The sequence below is a fragment of the Falco rusticolus genome, chromosome Z, assembly GCF_015220075.1.
Source record: "Falco rusticolus isolate bFalRus1 chromosome Z, bFalRus1.pri, whole genome shotgun sequence".
NCBI classification, from domain to species: domain Eukaryota; kingdom Metazoa; phylum Chordata; class Aves; order Falconiformes; family Falconidae; genus Falco; species Falco rusticolus.
The window spans coordinates 58527996-58549336 of NC_051210.1; the positions used below are offsets into that span (position 1 = coordinate 58527996).

Below are 21341 nucleotides of genomic sequence, written 5' to 3' on the forward strand. Positions count from 1 at the left end.
TCTACTACAAATAGGTTGCATATCTAAGCATACAGCTCTTTAACAATCTTGTTTCCATGATGACCTTACTTTAAACTCCATATGTTGATGCAAGCTTCCATTTATCATTGTCTGCTTGCAGATGGTTTGCTCTGGAGACCAGCTGGCTGTTACAAAGGACACAGCAACACCCACTCCAACATGCGAGCACATAACAATGTTTAATTTTGTTGAGCTATTATGCATTTTTATCCTAGCCTAGTAATGAACCATCATTTCATTTCCTCAGCACAGGTAACAGAATGGCACTACATGTATCAGATACAAACTCAGCCTAAACTACTGGTTACCCTGACAAATTGTGAGCCATCTGCATATCCCTTTCTCCATATTCCGATCTATGCAGAGAGTACTTCCCCAGTTTACAATAGTAGCAGGATAAGAAGTCAGTACTAGCTAAATGGCAGAATTTTGAGTACATCTATACATGTTAGTAGAGATGTAAATACCATATTATCTGTATATTCATGAGCACACTCCATGCAATGCACCATGGAGAGACTGGATATGACGTCACAAATAAACCCCTTTCAAAATGCATACGTACAAGCACGCTGCATCAAGGTTGCACAAGAAGCCCAAATTATAGCATTTCCTAATGTTCAAATGCTTGATTTTGACACCTTAATATTAGCTGTAGGCACACTCGAAGACAGATGTACCACAAGTTAAGCAACTGTCAACACAAGTGCAGCAGCACCGCTTTATACTCTGCTTAAACCAAACTGGTTTTGTTCAGTTTGCATGTCCTCTATTACTGCAAGGTCATGTTGAACGTGAGTCACAGCTGTACTTCCACTTCACTGTGAAGTCAGGTTTGAGCCATCTAAGTTTCTACCCCCCCCGGCACTGGGCATACACAACATTTTGTTCTAGACCTTTTGCCAGTTCTCTTTGTCATGCTCCAGCCCAAGCCCTGGATCTCCTCAGTACAAGAAGAGTTCTAAATGCCAAACATCAGGAACAAACACAGGACACTGCTGATGGAAGGTTGGAAAATCAGGATGACACCTAATAACCATTAAAGGACCGCCTTAAATAACCCATACTACCTATCCCTTCCCCCAGAATTTCATGAATTAATATGCTACCCACACTGGCACCTCCAGTAGCAACAACCCAACAGCACATCAGCATGACATGTTCATAAAGCACATATTTGCCACAGCCAGAATTTCAAAAGCTGCAAGAACCTTGGGGTGGATAGGGTAAGAGAGGGAATGAAAGTGACTTTCTAAATATAAAGTGAAATAAAATAGATCTTTGCTACCAGAGGAAGAGAACAACATAAAACTGCTGCACACAACCCTTCTTGATTCCTAGGATCCTTGCTGGACACACATATAGCATCAGGGACATTAGTGACAACCATTATGTAGTATCTAACAAGCCTGCCAGCAAGGTCAACATGAACTGAGCAGGAAATAGAAAAACCTGTTCAAAGGCTCAGGAAAACAAGCAAGAGAGACTGCTTAAGATGGCACAGGGGCTTTTATGAATGAGTAACACAGGGAGGAAAGATAGAGGACTTCATTGTGTTGAACTGAGTTAACAAAAAGGCTTCTTATATCCAGAGACCTGTTCTTGCACTGTGAAAGCAGTGCCTTGCCATAGCTTAGTACCCAGGTACTTTCTTAAGTTTCCAAAATGCCAGGTGGCTACCCTGAGAACAGGCTAAAGCACTGAGAGATGATGCATCAGCTTCTTCTAAATCAAAATCTTAATTAGGTTTTAAAATGAAAATATTAAAATTGTTTCATTTGAACAAAACTTCACCCTCCCTCCTTGAAACCTTGCACTTAATTGCATTGTTTGAAGGATATTTTAAGTGATTGTGCCATCCCTACAAGACTTGTTGATTTTTAAAGTTAGGGGATTTTTATTTCCTCTCCCTTCCAAAAGCAAGTAATTCTTGTACCTTAATAAAAATAATCCATGTATTTGTGTAAGTCATATGGCACAAAGAGCCATCCCTTACTTTCTCCTCCAACAGACGTGGTATGATTGCAATAAGCCACACAGAAAACACATTTGCTCTCTAAATTCAGAAGTTCCCAGGGATACATGAAGCACACAAAACAATCTCTATGTATTGAAAATGCTCCCACCCATTTATCCTAGCACAAGCTGCACAAGTACTGACAAGTGCCTTGCAAGGAAACCACATCCATTTCTTATTTAATAAAGAGGTACCAAGCATCTCTGACAGTCACACATCTTCATGATTACATCACATCATTATGCTGCTAAAAATTAATCAAGACCTAAAAGGTATATCCTGGAAGGTCCCTTCTGGAGCCCCTGTGCCTAACTGTGTTAACACTACCACACCTACCAGCTACCAGAAGTGCAAGAGAGAGCACATTTCCAATGATGCCCTTTGCTCCAAGGTGCAAGAGACTTCCCTGATAACATGCCACAACAAATACTGCTAGAGCAGGAAATTATGAGCTGATGCTCACTTATCTTTTTGTCAGTTTTGGATTCGCTTCAATAATCAATAACCATTAATGTGCTAGTTCAAAGCTCCCTTCAAGACACTATATAAAGGTGCCAGATGATTCTTCCCAATATAGCTGTGTATATATATATACATGCACACATATATATGTTATTCATAGCAGAAAAAATTGTATAGCAGAAACCCCAAGAAATTACCAATTTGTAATGGAGAACTGAGGTTTAATAAGCATCTCTAGTCATGTGCTTATTCTTCCTGTGGCAGTTGTGTTTATTGCAATTATTTTCCAATCAAAAAACAAGTGTGAACAGAAACCTAATTGGTTTGTGTTTATTTACGGATTGTTAAATTTTCTTTCCAAAATGTTTGATAAATGGCATACTAGAACTGTAAATAGGTTTCACAAGTCAAATGTCTTCAATAAAGGCAACTAAAAATCACTCAGGCTTGACATTGATCTGTACAGAGGTTACAGTGATTTGAACAGGGGCAAGACTATTTCTAGTTTCTATTCAGTATTTTTTAAGTCATAAGGCAGAACTCATTTTTAGACTACAAATGCTCTGATTTAGACTATAAATGGTGAATCTGCTGAAGATGTTAGCTAGGAACACCAACTTCTTGACAGTAAATAAGTAAAGTAAATAGAACAAAGTAAATAGAACAAAAGCCACTTTAGCAAGGCACAAACAGAACACCAGGAGCTATTGCTTACAAGTGCTAAAGCCCATTAGCTTGTTACAGAATCACAGAGTGGTTTGTGTTGGAAGGGGCCTTTAAAGACTATCTTGTCCAATCCCGTTCCATGGGCAGGGACACCTTCCACTAGACCAGGTTGCTCAAAGCCCCATCCAGCCTGACCTTGAATGCTTCCAATGATGGGGCACCCGCAACTTCTCTGGGCAACCTGTTTCAGTGTCTCACCACCCTCATAGTAAAGGATTTCTGCCCAATATCTAATCTCAATCTAATCTCTTTTAATTTAAAAATGTCCTATCAGTACAGGCCCTGGTAGTAAGTCTCTCCCCATCTTTCGCATATAAGCTCCCTTTAAGTTTGCAAGAAAGGCTGCAGTAAGGCCTCTCTTATAAGGCAGGTTGATGGAGTCTGGTATTAAAGTCGCTCAACACTCCCTCTTATAGGCTCCCTTTTTTATTGCTTGGGAAACTAATAAATTGTTTATAAGACTTTGAAGGGACATGATCCTCACATCAATTACTTGTTTCTGACATCCCTATGATAATCTAGCCAAATTACAGATCTCCGTTAACATGGTTTCCTTACGCTCAACAGAGGCTAAGTCCAGAGCTGCACTTCCAGAAGGTGCACCTGCACTGACACTTCCTTCTATACGCAGCCACAAAACTTCTCCAGTTGCCCCTCTGACTCGTCATAGGACAGCCTAGGTCAGATTTGGTTCAGTGACAGCAATGAATCCTTTTCCCTTGCATTCTCAGTCCCTTCCACTGCTGCTGGAGGAAGGAGCTGTCTGCTTTGAATGTAAAGGGGTCAAAAAGACGGACTTGGATGTAATAAATGAAGAGAAAACAGTGAAAGCTGGGACTGGGCCCTGGCAGGAGGAGAACACTGGCTACAGCAGAACCGGACAAAAGGACTTCTTAGGGCTACAGATCTGAGAAGGAAAACACCGCAGAGACCTGTAGCCAGCAAATTATGTGTATGCCTGTTGGAAAGGGAGATTAGATAAAAAGCCAGATGAGAAAACTACAATTTCCTGGACAACATGATGAGGAACAGGAGATTAAGCACCCATGAAACAGTTTGTAATGGTAAACAAAAGAGCCCTGCAAGTGAGACAAAGAGACAGGGAGGGAGTCTGGAAGCATGGGCTGTGACTTTCCCAGTGCTTAGCAAGGAAACCGAGACTACAGTGAGAAATCTGTAAACAGTCTTAGCTGGGTGGATGACAAACAGGAACCATGCTTTGAGTATGGATTAATTTATAACACTGAATCAAAAAAAGAGAGGCCCTTGATGCTGACTCAGACACCCAAAACTTCCAAGTGCATTTACCCTCCTCTATGTACTCCATTTTCTATCTGTAAAATGGGAATGCAGACCTCAACTCAACACCTGTATTCCATGACCATCACAGAAAGCCCACAAAAAGTAGTGTTCTCTTCAGAACAACAGAGAACAGAGTATATTCTTAACATATGCATTCCAAAACCCCATAATTTTATTACCAACTGAACACCAGGTATCCTGCAGACTGACTGAGGCAGAGGGAGCATTACAGATGTAACTGGAGAAATGGTCAAGATGTGAACCAGGGTTGTACATGCAGGTTTGATTTTGGAGTTTGGTAAGTTGTACGCTTGATTTTAAAAACCAAAAAACGTTTCTTGAATTCGTATTTGTGTGGATAAATGGATAACACTGCTGGCATTGCAGTGCTCAACTGTGTATTTGAAATCCCTATTTGCAAAAGGAAATTGGTGTCGCCTGAGCCCAGGCAAGGCTAACAAGTGAAAACACTCCTTCTTTTACCCTGGGCCGCGCCAGGGCAGTACCAGAACGGCACTTGGGTTAAGCACCCGTTACACATTTTGCTGCCCGCTTCTCACAGGTTACCATAACGAAGAGTAACAAACCCGGCACACACCCGTCAATACGAACCCGCTGGAGCAGCACCGTCCCACCACGGATGGCCCCTTCGGCCGCCTCCTCGACAGCTCGCCCGCGGCCGCAGCCCCCCCGCCCCAGGCCGGGCCCGCTCCCCCCCGCGGCGGCGCGGCACAGCCCGGCCCCGGCACGTACCCGGCCGCGGGCAGCGCGCCCCGGGGGCTCCCACCCGGGCCCGGTGACCAGCTCGAGAGGGAGCGAGAGCCGAGACGCGCGGCACGGGCCCAGCCCCGGCAGCCAGGCGTGCGGGGCACGCAGGGCGTGAAGCCAGGCGCCACCCCGGCCGCCCCCTCGAGGGGGGAAAGGTGCGCCCCCGCCATTTTGAGGCGGTGGCGGCGGACCCGCCGGCCAGGCTCACCCCGCCATGTTAGGGGCAGCCCCAGAGCCCTCGGGGGTGGGGGATGTGGTTTGGGCCGATCCGTGCGCCGCCAGACTGGTCCCGGCAGGGCGCGCCCTCCGCCCCTCCTAGCTGAGGTATCAGGTGGAACTGGTCGGGCGTGCGGGCAGGCAGCGGTGGCCGGAGCGCGGCGGCGGGATGGACGGGCACCGCGGGCTGTGCCTGCTGCTGCTGCTGCCGCTGCTGCTGTGCGCGCTGCTGGCGGCCGCCACTCCCGCAGGTGAGAGGAGGAGTGCGCGCTGCCGCCGGCGGGTGCTAGAGCCGCCGGCTCCGCTGGGTTGATACGCTGGGGACGGCCGAGCCCGCCCGGGGCTCCGCGGGCGCTGCGCCGGGTGCTCGGCGCCCCTCGGCTGCGGGCCGGGCTCGGGCGGGGCGGCGTGCCGTGCGGGGGGCACGGGGCGGCGGGGCGGCGGAGCAGGTGCCTGGCCCCCGGCGGGATGTGCGGAGCCTGGAGCGCGCTGTGCGGGGTGCCCGCGGCGTCGAACGGTCTCGGAGAACGGGCCGGTGGCAGCGGGGCAGCCGGGCCCCGCGGGGATGGCGCTGCCGGCCGGCCCGGCTCCTCGCCGGGAGGCGCAGGGCAGCTCGGCCGGCGGCAGCCGCGCTCGGGTCCCGCCCGGCTGGGGTTTGCGGGGGGCGGCGGGGGCGCAGGTCCTGCGCGGGCACTGCCCGGCGCTGCGCGGCTTGCAACCTGCCTAACGGCTGTATGTAAACAGAAGAAAACTTGAAAGACTGTTCTCGCTTTCCCCCTCCAACTCTGAAAATCTAAGGTGATTTGTTTCTAATCCTAATGCTTATCTCTGTCAATTGACGTTATGCTTACAGAACGTCAGTAAGTGCTGTTTAAGGAAAAAAGCCAGTCATTCATGTTAATATTTCACTGCCGTAAGGTTCATGTTTCACAGCCTTTTACAGTAAACCCCGTTGCCGTTTCTCCACATGCCTTTGCGCTGTGGTCTTCGGTATTCGTTCATCCTGGGTTTATTTACGTAATGAAATTGTATGTGTTAAATGTCGAAGCCAAGCTCATGGCAGGTCCTGCTTTCTCAATGAATAGATAATAGGCAACTGCAAATTTTGTTGATCAGAACGGGTTTATGAAACTGAACTGCCTCTTAATAGCCTGGTTGTCTGACCTGGGTGGGGGAAGGAATTTGCAGAGTGTTTGAAAGTTTTAGCTGGGTGCTTTGATCTTCAGGAGTAGGGAGGTGAAATGCGCTGGAGGTGTGATCCCGTCCCAGCCAAGGGACTGTCCCAGCCCTGTAAGTCAGGGGCTTGGGGTAGCCGTTTTCCAGCAGGCTAGTGCCATTACGGGGATGCGGTGAATATGGGCTGCAGATCCATGAACCAGGGAAATCTTAACCTTAGTCCTGCTGTGGGTATTACCACCATGACCTAAAATAATCTGGATACTCTGTGCTGCTGGCACTCTTGTGTCTGCGGGGTAGGCATATTCCTTCGTTTGGTATGCAGTGGGTTATGTCTTCTGGGGAAATGGTAAAGGTGTTGAAACAATCGCTTGTTGTGGGAGGAGAGTACATTTTCCCATGATACTAAGGAAGCTTTTTCCCGTAGGCAGATTAGCAGGTCAGCTGCATTCTCTGTATGTGAGTCAGGCCGGGTGAAACCCGGCTTGGAAAAGAACTCAATTGTTATGGAAAACTGCAAGTGCAGAAGGAGTAAGAAGAGGATGTAGAAAATGCACATACCTAACTAAGGATTGGTTGCTCCTGTGGGAGTGTTAGCCGCAAAGACGGTGGGACGATGAACTGTCTCCCTGTATGGGTGCCACTTGGGCTAACAAAACCTGCACAGCTTCTGCAGTCGGAACTTCTGAGGCTCAAACTACTTAAAGTCGGCATAAAAGCAAGACTTGTCTGTGGTATCACCCATTTAGCTTAGTCTTCAGAAAGAGGCTACAACAAACCTTTGTTTCTGTTTCACCACTCCTGCAATACTAAGTCCTGTCCTGTGTGTGGTTCACATGTCCATCAATCCACTTTATTCTATCTCTTACTCCAATGTCTCACACTAATGCTTTAGGGCTTTTTTGTGAGCTTTTTGGTTTTTTCCAACCCAACCTGTGAACATAAGTTGCAAAGCATTATTTATATCTGATCACAAAACGTGAGTAAGAATGAAGTGTTACTATTTGCCCTTCCAGATTTCTACAATAATTTAAGTCTTTGGAATGGAATAAAAGTAGTATGACTGCAATTTGATAATATCAACCACTTACTGAGGGAAAGGTGTTTAACATGGCACTGTACACTGTGCTTTATTATGGTACTCTGAGAACTGTGGTCAGCTTAGAATAAAGGGTCCGTTGCCAAGCAAGCATCTGCAGGGTCTTTTGCAGCCAAGCTATAAGCTTGAGAAACGAGGCATTGCTTAGCTAATTATCATTTACGTTACCTGATATCTGTATGACCTATGTTCTTCAAGCTGGTTTTATGGGTTCTGTTATTTACAGCTCAAGTTAGAGACCTGGGATTTATGTATTATACAAGTAAACTTTGCAGTCTTTAATAGTATTGCTGACATAATAATGTGGCTTGAAGACCTGAGAGCAGGATTTATGTAGTTCTGCCCATCATAATTACAACACATATAGGCCAAAGTGACTGTTTTGGCATTTGAATTAATTTTCTTTAAGACTGTTGTTCTGTTGGTGTAATTTAGACGTCAGTCTTCGTGCAGCGTACTGCAAAGATTTTTCCATATCACTGTTCTGGCAAAGAGTTCTCTTATACCTCGGTTTTCCAGTGAAGACAGCCTGTGTCTGGAGCTTGTCAAATACTTGTTAAGTGGAGCTAAGGTAACTTAATTAAAAATGCTAAAGAGCACCAACGTGTGCTGTATTTCTGTACACCTCTTTAGGAGGTTACACACTCTAGACAGGACACTAATGCTGTACATCAGACTTTCATAGTAATAACTGGAAAGGAACAGATACCTAAAGTTGCTGTTCTTGAGAATCTATACTGGAAAACACACATACTTGTGTGCATATGTATTTCTTGTGTGAGAATTCCTATACTTCAAAATGTAAGTTGTAAGCATTTTTCATTCTAGAACTGTATCAAAACTTTTATTCATTGAATAACAAAGGGGCGATCCTTCAACGCTGTTCATGGCTTGTACACACATCTGCTTACTAAAGAAGACTCTCCTTTATACTCCAGTTGGGGGGTTTTGTGGCTAAAATAATCCACAGATATTGATAGAAACCGAGGTAAGGTTAAAAGAAATTCTTCACAGACAGTAAAATTCCACGCCCATGGAGTTTAGTCTGGTGGATGTCTGATTTTTGGGAACGGTGCTAGTTCATAGTCAGTATCTGCTTGTGCGGTTTAACTTGTTAGCATGAGAGAACTGAGTTGGGTCTGAAGGAGTTCTGAACTGAGCCATCTGAAGGCTGTCATACAAGACAGAGCAGTCAGGAGTGGGTGGCTTGCCCATATGGTTTGTCAAGTTCCTGCCTCGTTGAGAGGCAGAACAAAACTTGAAGTGATAGCTGTCTGATGTATGAAGCAACCATAGCTGTCAGCTCTACTACTTTGCACTCTTGAGTAGAAACTACAGATTGTCTGACCATCTTGCCCATGAATTGGAAGGAGATCTCACATGACTGGCCCCGTCGCGTCTTCATGCATAAAGTTGGCCTGTTCAGGCTTCAAATTGGATACAGTATACCACGCATCTCGCTTTCCCTAGAGATCACTTGTGCATAGCTTTTGGCTTTATGTTCTGAGTTCCAGTTCTAGCTTATCTGAGGGCAGTGTGCTTTTTCTTTACTGCATACCTTATTTTCGGGTTATCTAAGCTGAGGAAGCTGCTACTGCAGTTACATTAGCCTGGTGCAAAGTTTTACAAGTCCCAGCACTTAGCGTAGTCTGGTACCACCATGTAAAATGATACTGGTGCCCTGGGGTACTTGAAGCAGTATCTATTGTAACTGTTCAGATGGTAGGAGCACCTGACAGCCATTTTGACAAGGTATTTCTGGTGACATGGAAAAGCATTTTGGGTGGTGATAAGAATCCTTGAATAGGGATATAGGTTGTCTTTTGAATAATAAAGGGAATAAAAATTGTCAGGTGTTTGAAAACCGGTCTTAATTTTTCTGTTGATAAGGCCCTCTTGAATTCTTCAGAGTAAATCATGATGTCTAGTTTATTTTTAAAAAGGACAAGAAATCTGTACTTCAATAACGGCAACTTCTTGATTTTTTTTCATTTTAGGGAGTAGTGGAACCAGCAGTTCAAAAGGAAGAAGTTTTGCTGGCCAGAAGGTTTCAAATACAAATAATGCCTCTGAAGAGTTATATGAAGTGGATGAATTTGCAGCAAAAGCCCTCACAGGAAAGCTGACTACAGTTTTTCTTCCTATGATCTATATCATTGTTTTTATCATTGGTTTGCCAAGCAATGCCATGGCCCTCTGGGTCTTTTTTTTCCGAACAAAGAAGAAACATCCAGCTGTGATTTATATGGTTAACTTAGCACTGGCAGACCTCTTTTTTGTTGTCTGGTTCCCACTGAAGATTGCATACCATGTAAATGGCAATAACTGGCTATTCGGCGAAGGTCTCTGCAAAGTACTTGTTGGATTTTTCTATGGAAATATGTACTCTTCCATTCTTTTTATGACTTGTCTCAGTGTGCAACGGTATTGGGTTGTAGTGAACCCCATAGTGCATTCAAGAAAGAAATCTGAAATTGCCTTGGGCATCTCCCTTGCTATCTGGATACTGATTTTGCTGGGCACTATTCCATTGTATCTTGTTAATCAAACGGCATATATTTCAAATCTTAACATCACTACCTGCCACGATGTGTTGCCCGAAAATGTTTTGGCTCATGATATGTTCAGTTATTTCCTCTCACTTGCAGTTGGACTCTTCTTAATCCCAGCTCTTCTCACTGCTGTTGCTTACATACTAATGATTAAAACTCTGAATGCTTCCATCTCAGATATAAGCACTAGCAAGAAACGAAAAAGAGCAATCAAACTCATTATCGTGGTGCTATCCATGTATCTCATCTGTTTTACACCTAGCAATGTGCTGCTTGTTGTGCATTATTTGCTCCTCAAAACCTACAGCCAGAGCTATCTGTATGTGTCGTACATAACTGCACTGTGTCTTTCTACTTTGAACAGTTGCATCGATCCATTCATCTATTACTATATTTCAAAAGACTTCAGAGACAACCTTAAAAATGCTCTTCTTTGCCGAAGTGTGCGAACTACACGGAGGATGCAAGTGTCTCTCTCATCAGGCAGATACCCTAGAAAATCAAACTCATATTCTTCAAACTCAAATGGGACCACTAAATCAACCTACTGAGTTTAATCCTAGAAAAGTGAACTTTTATTACTACTGCTGAAAGGGTGTAAGTGACAACAGAGTTATTTTTTACAAGGGAGTCTGAAGAAACATCTCTGCTTTTTAATTACATGGAAACCTGGATTTTGGAACTGGCAGCTGCTTACCCTGTGTAGAAATTGTAAACAGATAAAATCTTCCCACTAGACTGGAAAAAAAATCATGACATCTCAGATGCTCTGCAGAAATGCTGCTGACCTGGCAGTGAGTTGTGGTTGAAGGCATTTTTGTTTAATATCAAAGTTGTTAAAAAGCAAAATGTCACTGGAATGTTATGTAGTGTTGCTCTAGTGTATTTAATTAACAGAGAAATCTATTTTGTTTGGCTTTAACTGTAATGTATTAAACAACTGAACAGATTTAATTTAGTATGTAGGATCTTGCTGTGTGTACCTGCTTACACTGAACATAATTTGAAGTTGTAGAGAGAAGGAGAGGAGAATCCATTTCACCATCTTGGTGTAGACTGTATATTATCTTTAGTATAATGTAATTTTATATTGTTTTCCAAGTTACCACACTGTAAATACTAACATGGAAGAAGCTTGTAAAGTTTATCCTAGTGAGTTGACAAGCTGAACTGGTTACCAGCTAGCACTGTGATAAAATGTTAGAGATTATTCACTGTTATGTAATGCTTGCCAGTACGTGATCTTAAATGGAGCTATTTACAAAGCTTTGATGAATAGCTGTTTGATTTTTATATAATGTGCCTTGTATTTTTTAGGATATCTAAATATGATTATTTTTTTATAACATATTTGAGTTGGGTGCTTTCTTCTGTGCTTTTACATGTTCTCCAAAACACTGAGAAGTTCAACTTGCCTTGTTTCATGTAGCAAAGACCTTATTCCTAACAGTGAATTAGGAGTCTGACAACTGTAATGCCTAAATGGGTTAAGTAAAATTTACCTAATGACACACTTCATTAGGGTGAAGTTGTTCCCTTATTAGCAGATAAGTAAAACCAAATAGTTCAGAATTGGGGGGGAATAATGAGATATAACCAAACACTCTAACATCAGCCCCAGTGGACTTCTGAGATATCCTGGATGAGGGAAGAGGACATAAGATATTTGTGACCACTCAGGAATATGGAATCACATTTACTTCTGATCTGAAAAGCTGATGGGTATGTGTGTGATGGTAGGATTTAAATGCATTTTTTTCCAAGTCTCGCAGTCCTGATGCGTTTCACCACTTGTACATTGAACTTGTATCCAATGACCTGTCTGAGACTTAAGTGTAGCTGGGTCCCTACAAAAAAAAGCAAGTGGAAAAGCCCTCAGTCCAAACAGTACTCTGAGGCAGCTGGTATATAGATGGGAAGTGTTCATCACTTCAGATCGGGAGAGTAAGAAAGCAGGTAGACTGAACCGTAGGAAGAATTTGAGCAGTCTTGTACAGCTTAAAGACTGTAGGTATTTATATAATTATTTCTTTCTGTGTGCTAGTCTGTTCCTTCGCTTGTTCTTTGGTTTCTACATTCTGCCCCTACTTTAGTAACAAGGATTTTTTCCCCCCATACGTAGTAAAGATTAAGAGGTTTGTTTAATGCATTTGATTACTCATCTCAAGGATTAATTAAGCTCTGGCTCTCCTTTTGTCTGCTGCAGTCTTGTCTAAGCAGATGCTTAGCATGAAAGTAGGATGTTTGGTGGTGGTATTTCAGAAGTCCAGGCTAAAATAGCAACTCTCATTAATGAGTATCTCTGAAGAGCAGAGAGTTTACAATAGATGCAGTGGAACACAAACACTTCTCAGACATAAACAGTTTGCCCTTCCTGTTTCCTGGCAAAAATGCAGGGAAATAATTATTTATTACTGAAGATGTAATACAGATCCTTACTGGAAAAGAACTGTACATAAGAGGCCATAGCACTGGAATGATTTGGGAAGAAGGGGGATGCACCACCTTCACATACTGCCATCTGAACTCTTCTTCCCTTAGCTTGTGTATGATAAACAGAATACGAGAATGTATTTTTATCTTACTGAACAGCCTAGTGTCTTTTCTAGTGTGCGGTATGTGGTAGTGAATAAACCAAGGAAGGGCACATAGTTCATGTGATTACAGCACTGCTGGTGTTCTGCCAGGAGTCCAAGGGTTACAGGCTGTACGTTGTGAAGATGATGAATTGTCTGTGCATGTCTATGTAATACCATAAAGGTATCACCTATGATTCATGTTTAATATAGTCAGTCTTTTAGGGGGCGAGATTTATTTCTTGTCATTATTTAATCAGAAATATAGCACATAATGCTTATATCTATGATCTCACTCTTTTCTTCCTTTCCTGTTGTTGTTGGGATCAGAGCTGGGGACTCAGTCAGTCAAACCAGTCCACTGCAGCTCGCGTGAAGGGATGTGCTGATCTTCTTGATCCTCTCCTCCCTTCTAGCCTTCTTCATCTGTGGATTGACAAAGCAGGTTTCAAGGACGAATCTTCCATGTCATACCTGCAGCAACAGCGGAGATCTGCCAATGACATGTAAGAGTTAGATGTTGCTGTGGTGTTTTTGAAAGCATTTTGAGAAAAAGTTTTAATTAATAGGATGTTTTCTTTTAAAAGAAGGTTGTACTATGTGTGGCAAACTTTGGAGAATACTATTCAAGGAACCCACAGTCATCTAAGTGAAGCTTATTGCCTCAAACTATGCTCACTGGGAGTTGAAAAGATCTTTTAAGTCTAGTTATAATAGAAACTATTAATATCTTCTTTGCTCTTCATTCGCTGTTTTAGTGATACTGTCTGGGCTCATGTCGTTAGGGGCAGATAGGGAGGGCCATCTCTGCATCTAACTATTGTGTGGTTAGGAGGGGAAGAAGAGAACTGGTACTTAGAATTTCATCAAGTATCCAATTGCATTTATAGCATGTATCTTCTACATACACAATGCTGCAAGTGTTGTCTGTCTCTAATGCAACTCAAGTGTTGCAGACTAAACTAATTGCAGATAGAGAGGAGAAACCTTTATAAGAATTGTTTTGCTTTCTTCTTTTTATCCTGGAAACAAGGACAAATTGTGGGAAAATTTTCCCATCTCTAGCTGTATTGCAAATGCTCATCCTGAATTTAGGATGAATTATTTTGCTCCAGTTAACAGAGCAGGTAGACCAGGCTAGTTGGTCAATCAATGTGAACCAATTCTTGAACTGACAATCGTGTGCCTGTGCAGTCAGGTAGTGATGGGGCAAGAATGTATCCTAGGAGTAGGGAGCTGGCTGCTTAACCTCCTCTAGGGCTGTACCCTCAGGCAAGATTGATCGGTATAGAGTGATTGTCTTCAGCTAACAATAAATATATTCCTGAACAGTGCCAACTTGACAATTCTAAACCAAAGAGATACAAAAACATCCCCACCTAAGGCTGACTTAAGATTTGCATGCTACATAAGTAATCACTGCAACATTCATGAACACATCAGGAAGTGGAAATCAGTGTAATTATGTGCCCAGTGTCATGGTTTCACAAACAGCTCAAGCGTGTGCTACAGCTAAGAGAGGTAGGCTAGTCTTTCCCTTAACCTTACTGCTTGATCACACTGTTCCCTTGTACTGTTACAACCGTGTGTGACTTTGGGGTGGATTTGATCCGTCTCAGGTTAAAGTTAAACCAGGAGGAGGGAGGAAAGTTTACCTTCAACTTGGAACAGCATTTGTCTACTTTGCTGGATGAGCTCAGCACAAGGGAGAAGGTCAGACCACCTTTTACCACCAACACGTGCTTGCACTAAGCAGCTACAAGCACAGGAGCAGTGAAGGCTCTGGCAAACCTAAGTAGCAGGGAGGAAGCCTCTACCCATGACCATAGCAATGGCTTTGCTGGCTCAGACCGAGGGTCCGTATAGCTTGTCCAACATAATCTGCTGAGCCATGTCTTTGGAGGTGAACAAGACAGCAAGATGTCAAGGGACATGTCAAAAACCAGTAGGACTGCTGCACAAGGCATCTGGCCAACATACCAGATGCACAGAAAATGTGGCCAGGGAAGTTTGTTTCTTCGCACCACATGATTGCTGTGCTATGAGTCTGTTGAAATGTGCTCTGAATTTCAGGAAAAAAGGAGTTGAATTCCAAGGGAGCTAAGCTCATTGGCATCAGTGAGGAAACCTGCTGCTGAGAAGGACTATTCTGTAACTTGAAGTGTGCAAAACAGCAACGAAAAGAAGTTACAGGCAGGTACCCAGGCAGAGTGAGAACAGTGCAGGCACGTATCATACCTCCCACATTCCTAACATCCAGGTATTTTCAGCATGAGAGTTTCCTATTTGTCTAGTTTAATTAGTAACACTGTTGGGTGTCTTGCTGTGAAAATCAACCTGATTTTATTTGCTTTGAACCAGGGTCCACTAGGCTCATTTGGTAACCCCTGGTTCTTAAAGGGTTGAGATAGATGCACTGGATGGACACATCACAAGTGGAGGGTCCCCTGCCTACTCACCACCAGGCAGATGGAGGGGACCTAAGTGACAGGGAGGAGTGGAAACAGGTCCCTGCTTAGGGCAGCAGGCAAATCACACACACACAGACACACACAGACACACACACACACAGACACACAGACACAGATACACAGACACAGACACACACGCACGCACACTCAGCCCCCTTCACTTTCCCAGGTATGTGTCATGGTTTAACCCTGGCTGGTAATTAAGCCCCACAAAGCCAGTCAGTCACTCCCCCTCACCCAGGGAGTTGGGGAGGAGAGTTGGAAAGGAAGGTGAAACTCAAGGGTTAGATAAGAACAATTTAATAATTGAAAAAAAAAATGAAAGAGGAATAATAATAACAGTATCAGTTATAATGAAAAGGAAGGAGAGGGGGAGAGCAATGAAGCCATAGGGAAGGGAGGAAGCCAAACAAGTGATGCACAATACAGCTGCTCCCCACCTGCTGACCCATGCCCAGCCAGTCCCCCAGCAATGGTTGGCCCACCCCAGCCAGCCCCCCCAGTTTATACTCCCAGCACGGTGCCCCATGGTATGACATACCTCTGTGGCTAGTTCGGGTCAGCTGTCCTGGCTGTGTCCCTCCCAGTGACTGGTGCCCCTCCAGCCCTTTGGCTGGCAGGACACTAAAAAGTCCTTGACAGTATAAATATCACCCAGCAACAACTGAAAACATGGGGGTGTTATCAGCATTGTTTTCACTCCAAAGCCAAAACACGGCACTGGCCAGCTACTAATAGAAATTTAACTCTATCCCAGCCAAAATCAGGACAGTATCTACTCCTTATTCCATACCATTATTTAGCTGCACCAGCTACTAATAAAGAAAATTAACTCTGTCCCAGCTGAAACTAGGACAGTATTCAGCTCAGCAACCTGAAGGTCAGGAAAATGACAATGTGGACAAAACCCCATCTGTGCTGGCGGAGTCTCATAATTAGTAGCCCTTGTTCTCATGGGGGATTTCAAACTACTGGATGTCTGCTGGAAATACAGCACAGCGGATAGGACACAGACCAGGAGGCTCCTGAGTGTGCGGCAGATGCCTGCCTGACAGCTGTCAGTGAGCCAGCCAGGGGAGATGTCCCGCTGGGCCTGCTGTTTGCACACAGGGAAGCGCTGGTGGGGATGTGGTGGTTGGAGGATGTCTTGGGCATACCAAGCATGAGATGATGAAGTTTTTGATTCTTGGAGAAGTATGGAGGGGGTGGTGGGTGGTCAGCAGAATGGCTGTGTTGGACTTCCAGAGGGCTGACTTTGGCCTGTTTAAGAACTTGGTTGACAGAATCCCTTGGAGGATCGTTCTGAAGGGCCAAAGGGTCCAGGAAGGCTGGGCGTTCTTCAAGAAGGAGATCTTAGAGGTGCAGGGGCAGGCTGTTGCCATGGGCCAAAAGATGAGCCAGTGGTGGAGAAGACCTGGCTGAACTTTAGCTGGAACTCAGGGAAAAAGGGAGAGTACCACCTTTGGAAGAAGGGGCAGGCAGCTCTGGAGGACTAAAAAGATGTTGTGAGGTTATGAAAGGCCAGATACAGGTCTGGCACCACACTGGTGAGTACCCGGCATTTGGAAAACAGACCATTTTTCTTCTACCCTGTAGTTCTTTTCTTGTAATCAGTTATTTTTCCACAAAAGGACCTTCCCTCTCAGTCCATGGCTGCCTAGTTCTCTTTAAAAGCCTTTAATCAGGAATTTTGCCAAAAGCCTCTTGGAAATCCAGGTAGACTGGATCCACTGGATCATCCTTATCTCCACGTGCAACTGGTCTCTTCCAAGAGCTCCACAGGCTGTTAAGCCCAGACTTCTCTTTACAAAAGCAGTGGTGGCTTTTCCCAGAAAAGTCCAAATTTCATTAGTGATGTCCCTTGTTAGACTCATCACTAACTGCCCAGCACAGATACTGGGCTCACAGGACCATACTTGCCTGAACACCTCAGAACATTCTTTTGATTGTAGCATTGGCTCCCAGTATTCAAGTATAGTTTTGGCAAGATGTAACACACTTCTGTTACTAATTCAGCTATTTTGTCCCTGAATTTTCTCAGAATTCCTTGATGAATCTGGGCCCACCAAGTTTAGCATTCATTTTGTCTGACTAACTGTGGTGTAATGATTGAAAACATATGGCATGTGTCTTGATGTGTAGCTGTCCTGGGAATCAAGCAGCATAATGCCTATTTACTGTAACAGCCCTTGGGGACCTGAGTTTCATTACAGATGCATTTGAACTGTCATGGGCACTTTGAACATGGTTAATATACAGCATCAATGTTAAATTCAGCATGAACACAGTAAACATGCACATTTTGATGCAAAAACAGCCAGGAGAGTACGTGTTAACTACGTTGTTTTTCCTCAGAAGCCTACCTTCTGTTGGCTTGCAGATAAACATTCTCCAGGCACTGTTTGCTGGCAGGACCAGTGTAACACGCTGACTACATAGTCAGCTCTCTGTCATCTAGGCCAAAGGAGACAGAGATGCTTCAGGTGATAGAAAATTGGCTAGTGATTGCGAAGGATACATTGAGTGCTATGCAGAGACACTGTGACAATTCTCTTGGATCCATCAGGACTCACTGACCCAGTGCTAGCTTATGTGACTCGGGCTTCACTGTTCTTTTAAGCATGTCTGCAGCCAGCTTCCCTGGTGGTCTGGCCAGCTCTTTGGTGGCTAGGGAAAGGGGGAAAGACATGTCTGTCTGTACGTGGAGGTGGGTAGGTTCATAGCTGCACTGGAGTTCATAAACCACCTGGGATTGCTCATGTGGTGCAAACACCAGAATGGAGCCAGCTCAAGGGTACTGAGGTCTACCTGGGATTCTCTCTGATGAAATCCTGTCAAAGCCAGGCTCCAGTGTCTACACTTCAGTATTGAACCTGCATTCCCAAATGCAAAGATAATTAAAGTGTGGCCACTCCCATCTCTCTGGATACCCTCCTTTCTTGTCACATAGGCTGCTGGCTGCTGAACACTGTGTGTTACCTGGGTCGGCTTAATGCTCACCTGGGTATTGCATTTTGCCACAGCATAGAGCAGCCATGGGAGAGAACTGGTGCAATCTCTGATTGCCAGAGCCATGTCAGCAAGAGCCCTGATGTAGCTGTAATGGAGGAACTGTGTCTTTGCTAGTAAAACTTGCTCCACCTGGTCTCTGTGGGATTATTACACTGGGTGTAAAGCACAGTCCTTCTGCTAAATTTGTGTCTCTCTGGAGTGCTTTACCAATGCAGTCTGCTGGTAGCACACTCATCACATGGACTAAGCCTTGGTCCTTTGTTTTTAATGTGTTAATAATATGCAGTAATGAGCACTTGTGTAATGAAGCAACAAAGTGTGGGAGAAGAAAAGCCAACATTTGATTTGTCTACATTTGGGAGTTAAGAGAAATGTCCCAATAACAACTCTCAGCTCTGTCCGTTGGTCAGCTCCAGGTATTGCAGCCCCCATGACGTGTCAGTTAACACAGACGGTTCTGAGGAAACAGTGGACAAGAGGGATGTTGTCTGTATTTTATGGCAGTTCTAAAAATCGACATACAGTAATTCTTAAGGTCGGCAGGATTTTAATTGCCAGACCTTGCATGCATCAAGTGATGGGTGCTCTGGCTGGGAATAAGTATGAGGTGGCACATGAGTGGATGTCCCTCTCACAGTTAACAGCTGCATTTTGTTTAGGGATTGCACTCCAGCTTTGTGCCTCACCTTCAGGAAGCAAACTGCTGGAAACTGAGCATTTAGCATGTGTGATACTGAGCCTTTACTGCCATTTATTTGATTTCCCCTCCCCTTTATAGTGCTTGCCAGCTCTCAGCTGCTAGAAGGAAGTGATGCGTGGACATGATGTGGTGGGGAACGTCATCAGCATTTGTGCTTTGTCTGCACTGAGTCTGAATTCAGGACGGTATGTACTCCTGGTGCTGTGTTTTAGCAGTCGGCCTGTGCTTCCTGTGTCTGAATGTCTGTGACGGGAAATGTACTATCACAGTACAGGATGTGGGGAGGTAGAGACTGTTTGCATGGGGCCTGTGTCTGTATTTCTGAGCACTTGGGAAAATGGAGTAATTTAATGTGGGAAAACAAAGGATATGCGGCTTCTTTGGAGAGGCTGACCCACTGAATAAGAGGAAAAAAACAAAGGAAATTATTAACTTGTAAACATAAATTTAAAAAAATAAGATGCAGTGGTAGAAGTTTCCTGAAAGTCCTGAAGAGACTTCTGTGTCACGCATTTACAAAAGCCATGAAGATACGAAGAAAACACAAGAAGCAATTGATGAGTCAAAATGGCAGTGTAGGCTGGGGCGGGAATACCACGCTCTGGTGCTTGCTGGATTTAGCTGGCAGTGAGTCTGGACTAGGGCATACTTCCAGTTTGACACATCGTGACCCCTTGACATTTCGTCTTCAAATCCCAGTCAGGCAAATGCATCTGGCTTTCTGTGGGGGGATGAACTGAGTGACATGGTTCACTGTGTACAAATATTGAGGGCAAGCCCTTAGCAGTAGTTCAGGACATGTTGGAAGCAAGTGGCACTGTTACACATTCAAATGAAGTTGCCTGCTTTTGGTCAGAATCACTAATCTCTCTTCATTAACTTTGGGAGTACAGCTGGAAATGTTGGAGGTGGCTGTATTGTGGTGATGCTATTTGTGAACTGGTGTGGAGGGTGCTGTTGCTGTGAAGAGTGATTTGGTGGCAAAATGCAATGCTGAAACGAAATTACAGAACTGCTCAGTTGTATTTATGAAGACTGCATTGTGTGTGTTAGGCTGGTTGCCTGGAAACTCCTCGGGCCACTATATGTCATTAAATTGGTAGAGTCATGAATACTACAATAGTATCTGGCAAGACAATCCTCAGTAAATGTCTGAGTTGCTGCCAGACCCTAGGCTAGCAGCCGAGACTAAGGCTCAACTCCCAGCGCCTGCCACCGTGAGTTTTTAGCTAGCAGGGCCAGTGATGGAGAGGACAAAGGAGCTCTCTGTGGCTGGTAAACTGGTGCTGTTTGCTGTGAAGTCTCGGAGGAGTGTAGATGGCTTTATTCGGGTTTTCTGGTGAAGGATGTAGAGCTGGCTCCAACTTCGACAAAACTCAGCCTAGGGTGAGTTCTGCAGAATTAAATTCTGCACCAGGTGTCAAGAAGGGGCTGGAGAAGGAGGAATAGTAGGAAAGAAGAGAGAGAGTCATCCCACAGCACCTTCACTTTGTTAACTGTGTTATGGCAGGGCATGGGCAGGCTGATAGGGGAGGTCCTGGTGCTAGGATGTGTGACAGCACAGGATGAAGATAACGCTGCCAGAAGTTGGGAAATGGCAGCACCTGACTGCCACTAAGGTCACAGTTTCCACTGCCTCCAACTCAATTCGAGATAGTAAGGCTTTAGATAAGACAGATGCTAGCAGCCCTGTTGTTTCAAGATCCTTTTGTCTTCCATGTATGGTTTAAATTTAAGCCACGTTTGGTACGAATGCCCACTCCTAGTCATGGCTAGTTGCAGGCACCCAGAGACAGAGTCAGACCTGTCAGGTGTGATCAGGAACAGAGGCTCCACAGAGCTCTGTGGCCTGAGGACCATTTGGGGGGCTTGTCCACTTAGTGGGGTCACTGTAGTGTGCGTGTGGCACATATGCTATGCCAGTGAACACACAGTTTCCCTCAGCATGAACTCACGGTGCCTTTGTGCTGTGTAGTTTGCTCCCTCGTCAAAGTAGAGAGCTCCTCACAGTTAGTTTGCACATGGCAAGGGAGTCATTACACACATCTCTGCTCTGGTATGTAAGGATCCTATATGGATAGGTAGACATCTGTTTTAGCGTGTCTAAAATCGCATCCTCCCTCCTTCCTCCCAGAGCATCTGCTTCTCCACTACTTAAATGCTGAGCTAAAGCTGCTGCGCTGAAGTCAGAGTTGCAGGCATCTCCTTGGCTCTTGGTGTTTCCATGGAGTAGAGTGTCCACC

At 44.6% G+C, this 21341-nt stretch overlaps 1 protein-coding gene and 1 long non-coding RNA gene across 2 annotated transcripts; one reads left to right on the forward strand and one right to left on the reverse strand.

Annotated features, from left to right (window-relative positions):
- Nucleotides 1-5501: 5501 nt before the first annotated feature.
- F2RL1 (F2R like trypsin receptor 1) lies at nt 5502-11857 on the forward strand. Its single transcript, XM_037374247.1, has 2 exons — nt 5502-5763; nt 9785-11857. Exons 1-2 carry the CDS (start codon nt 5682-5684, stop codon nt 10888-10890), a joined length of 1188 nt encoding a protein of 395 aa, XP_037230144.1. The 5' UTR covers nt 5502-5681; the 3' UTR covers nt 10891-11857.
- A 162-nt stretch (nt 11858-12019) lies between these two features.
- Nucleotides 12020-15968, reverse strand: LOC119141703. The gene is made up of 2 exons (XR_005102014.1): nt 15928-15968; nt 12020-13408 (listed from the first exon to the last, which is right to left on the reverse strand). It is a non-coding gene; the product is annotated as an uncharacterized LOC119141703 (long non-coding RNA).
- Nucleotides 15969-21341: the final 5373 nt, after the last annotated feature.

Coding starts and splice junctions, on each gene's coding strand:
- F2RL1 (XM_037374247.1), top strand. CDS start 5,682: ATGGACGGGCACCGCGGGCTGTGCCTGCTGCTGCTGCTGCCGCTGCTG. Junction 5,764..9,784: donor GGCGGCCGCCACTCCCGCAG/GTGAGAGGAGGA, acceptor TTTTCATTTTAG/GGAGTAGTGGAACCAGCAGT.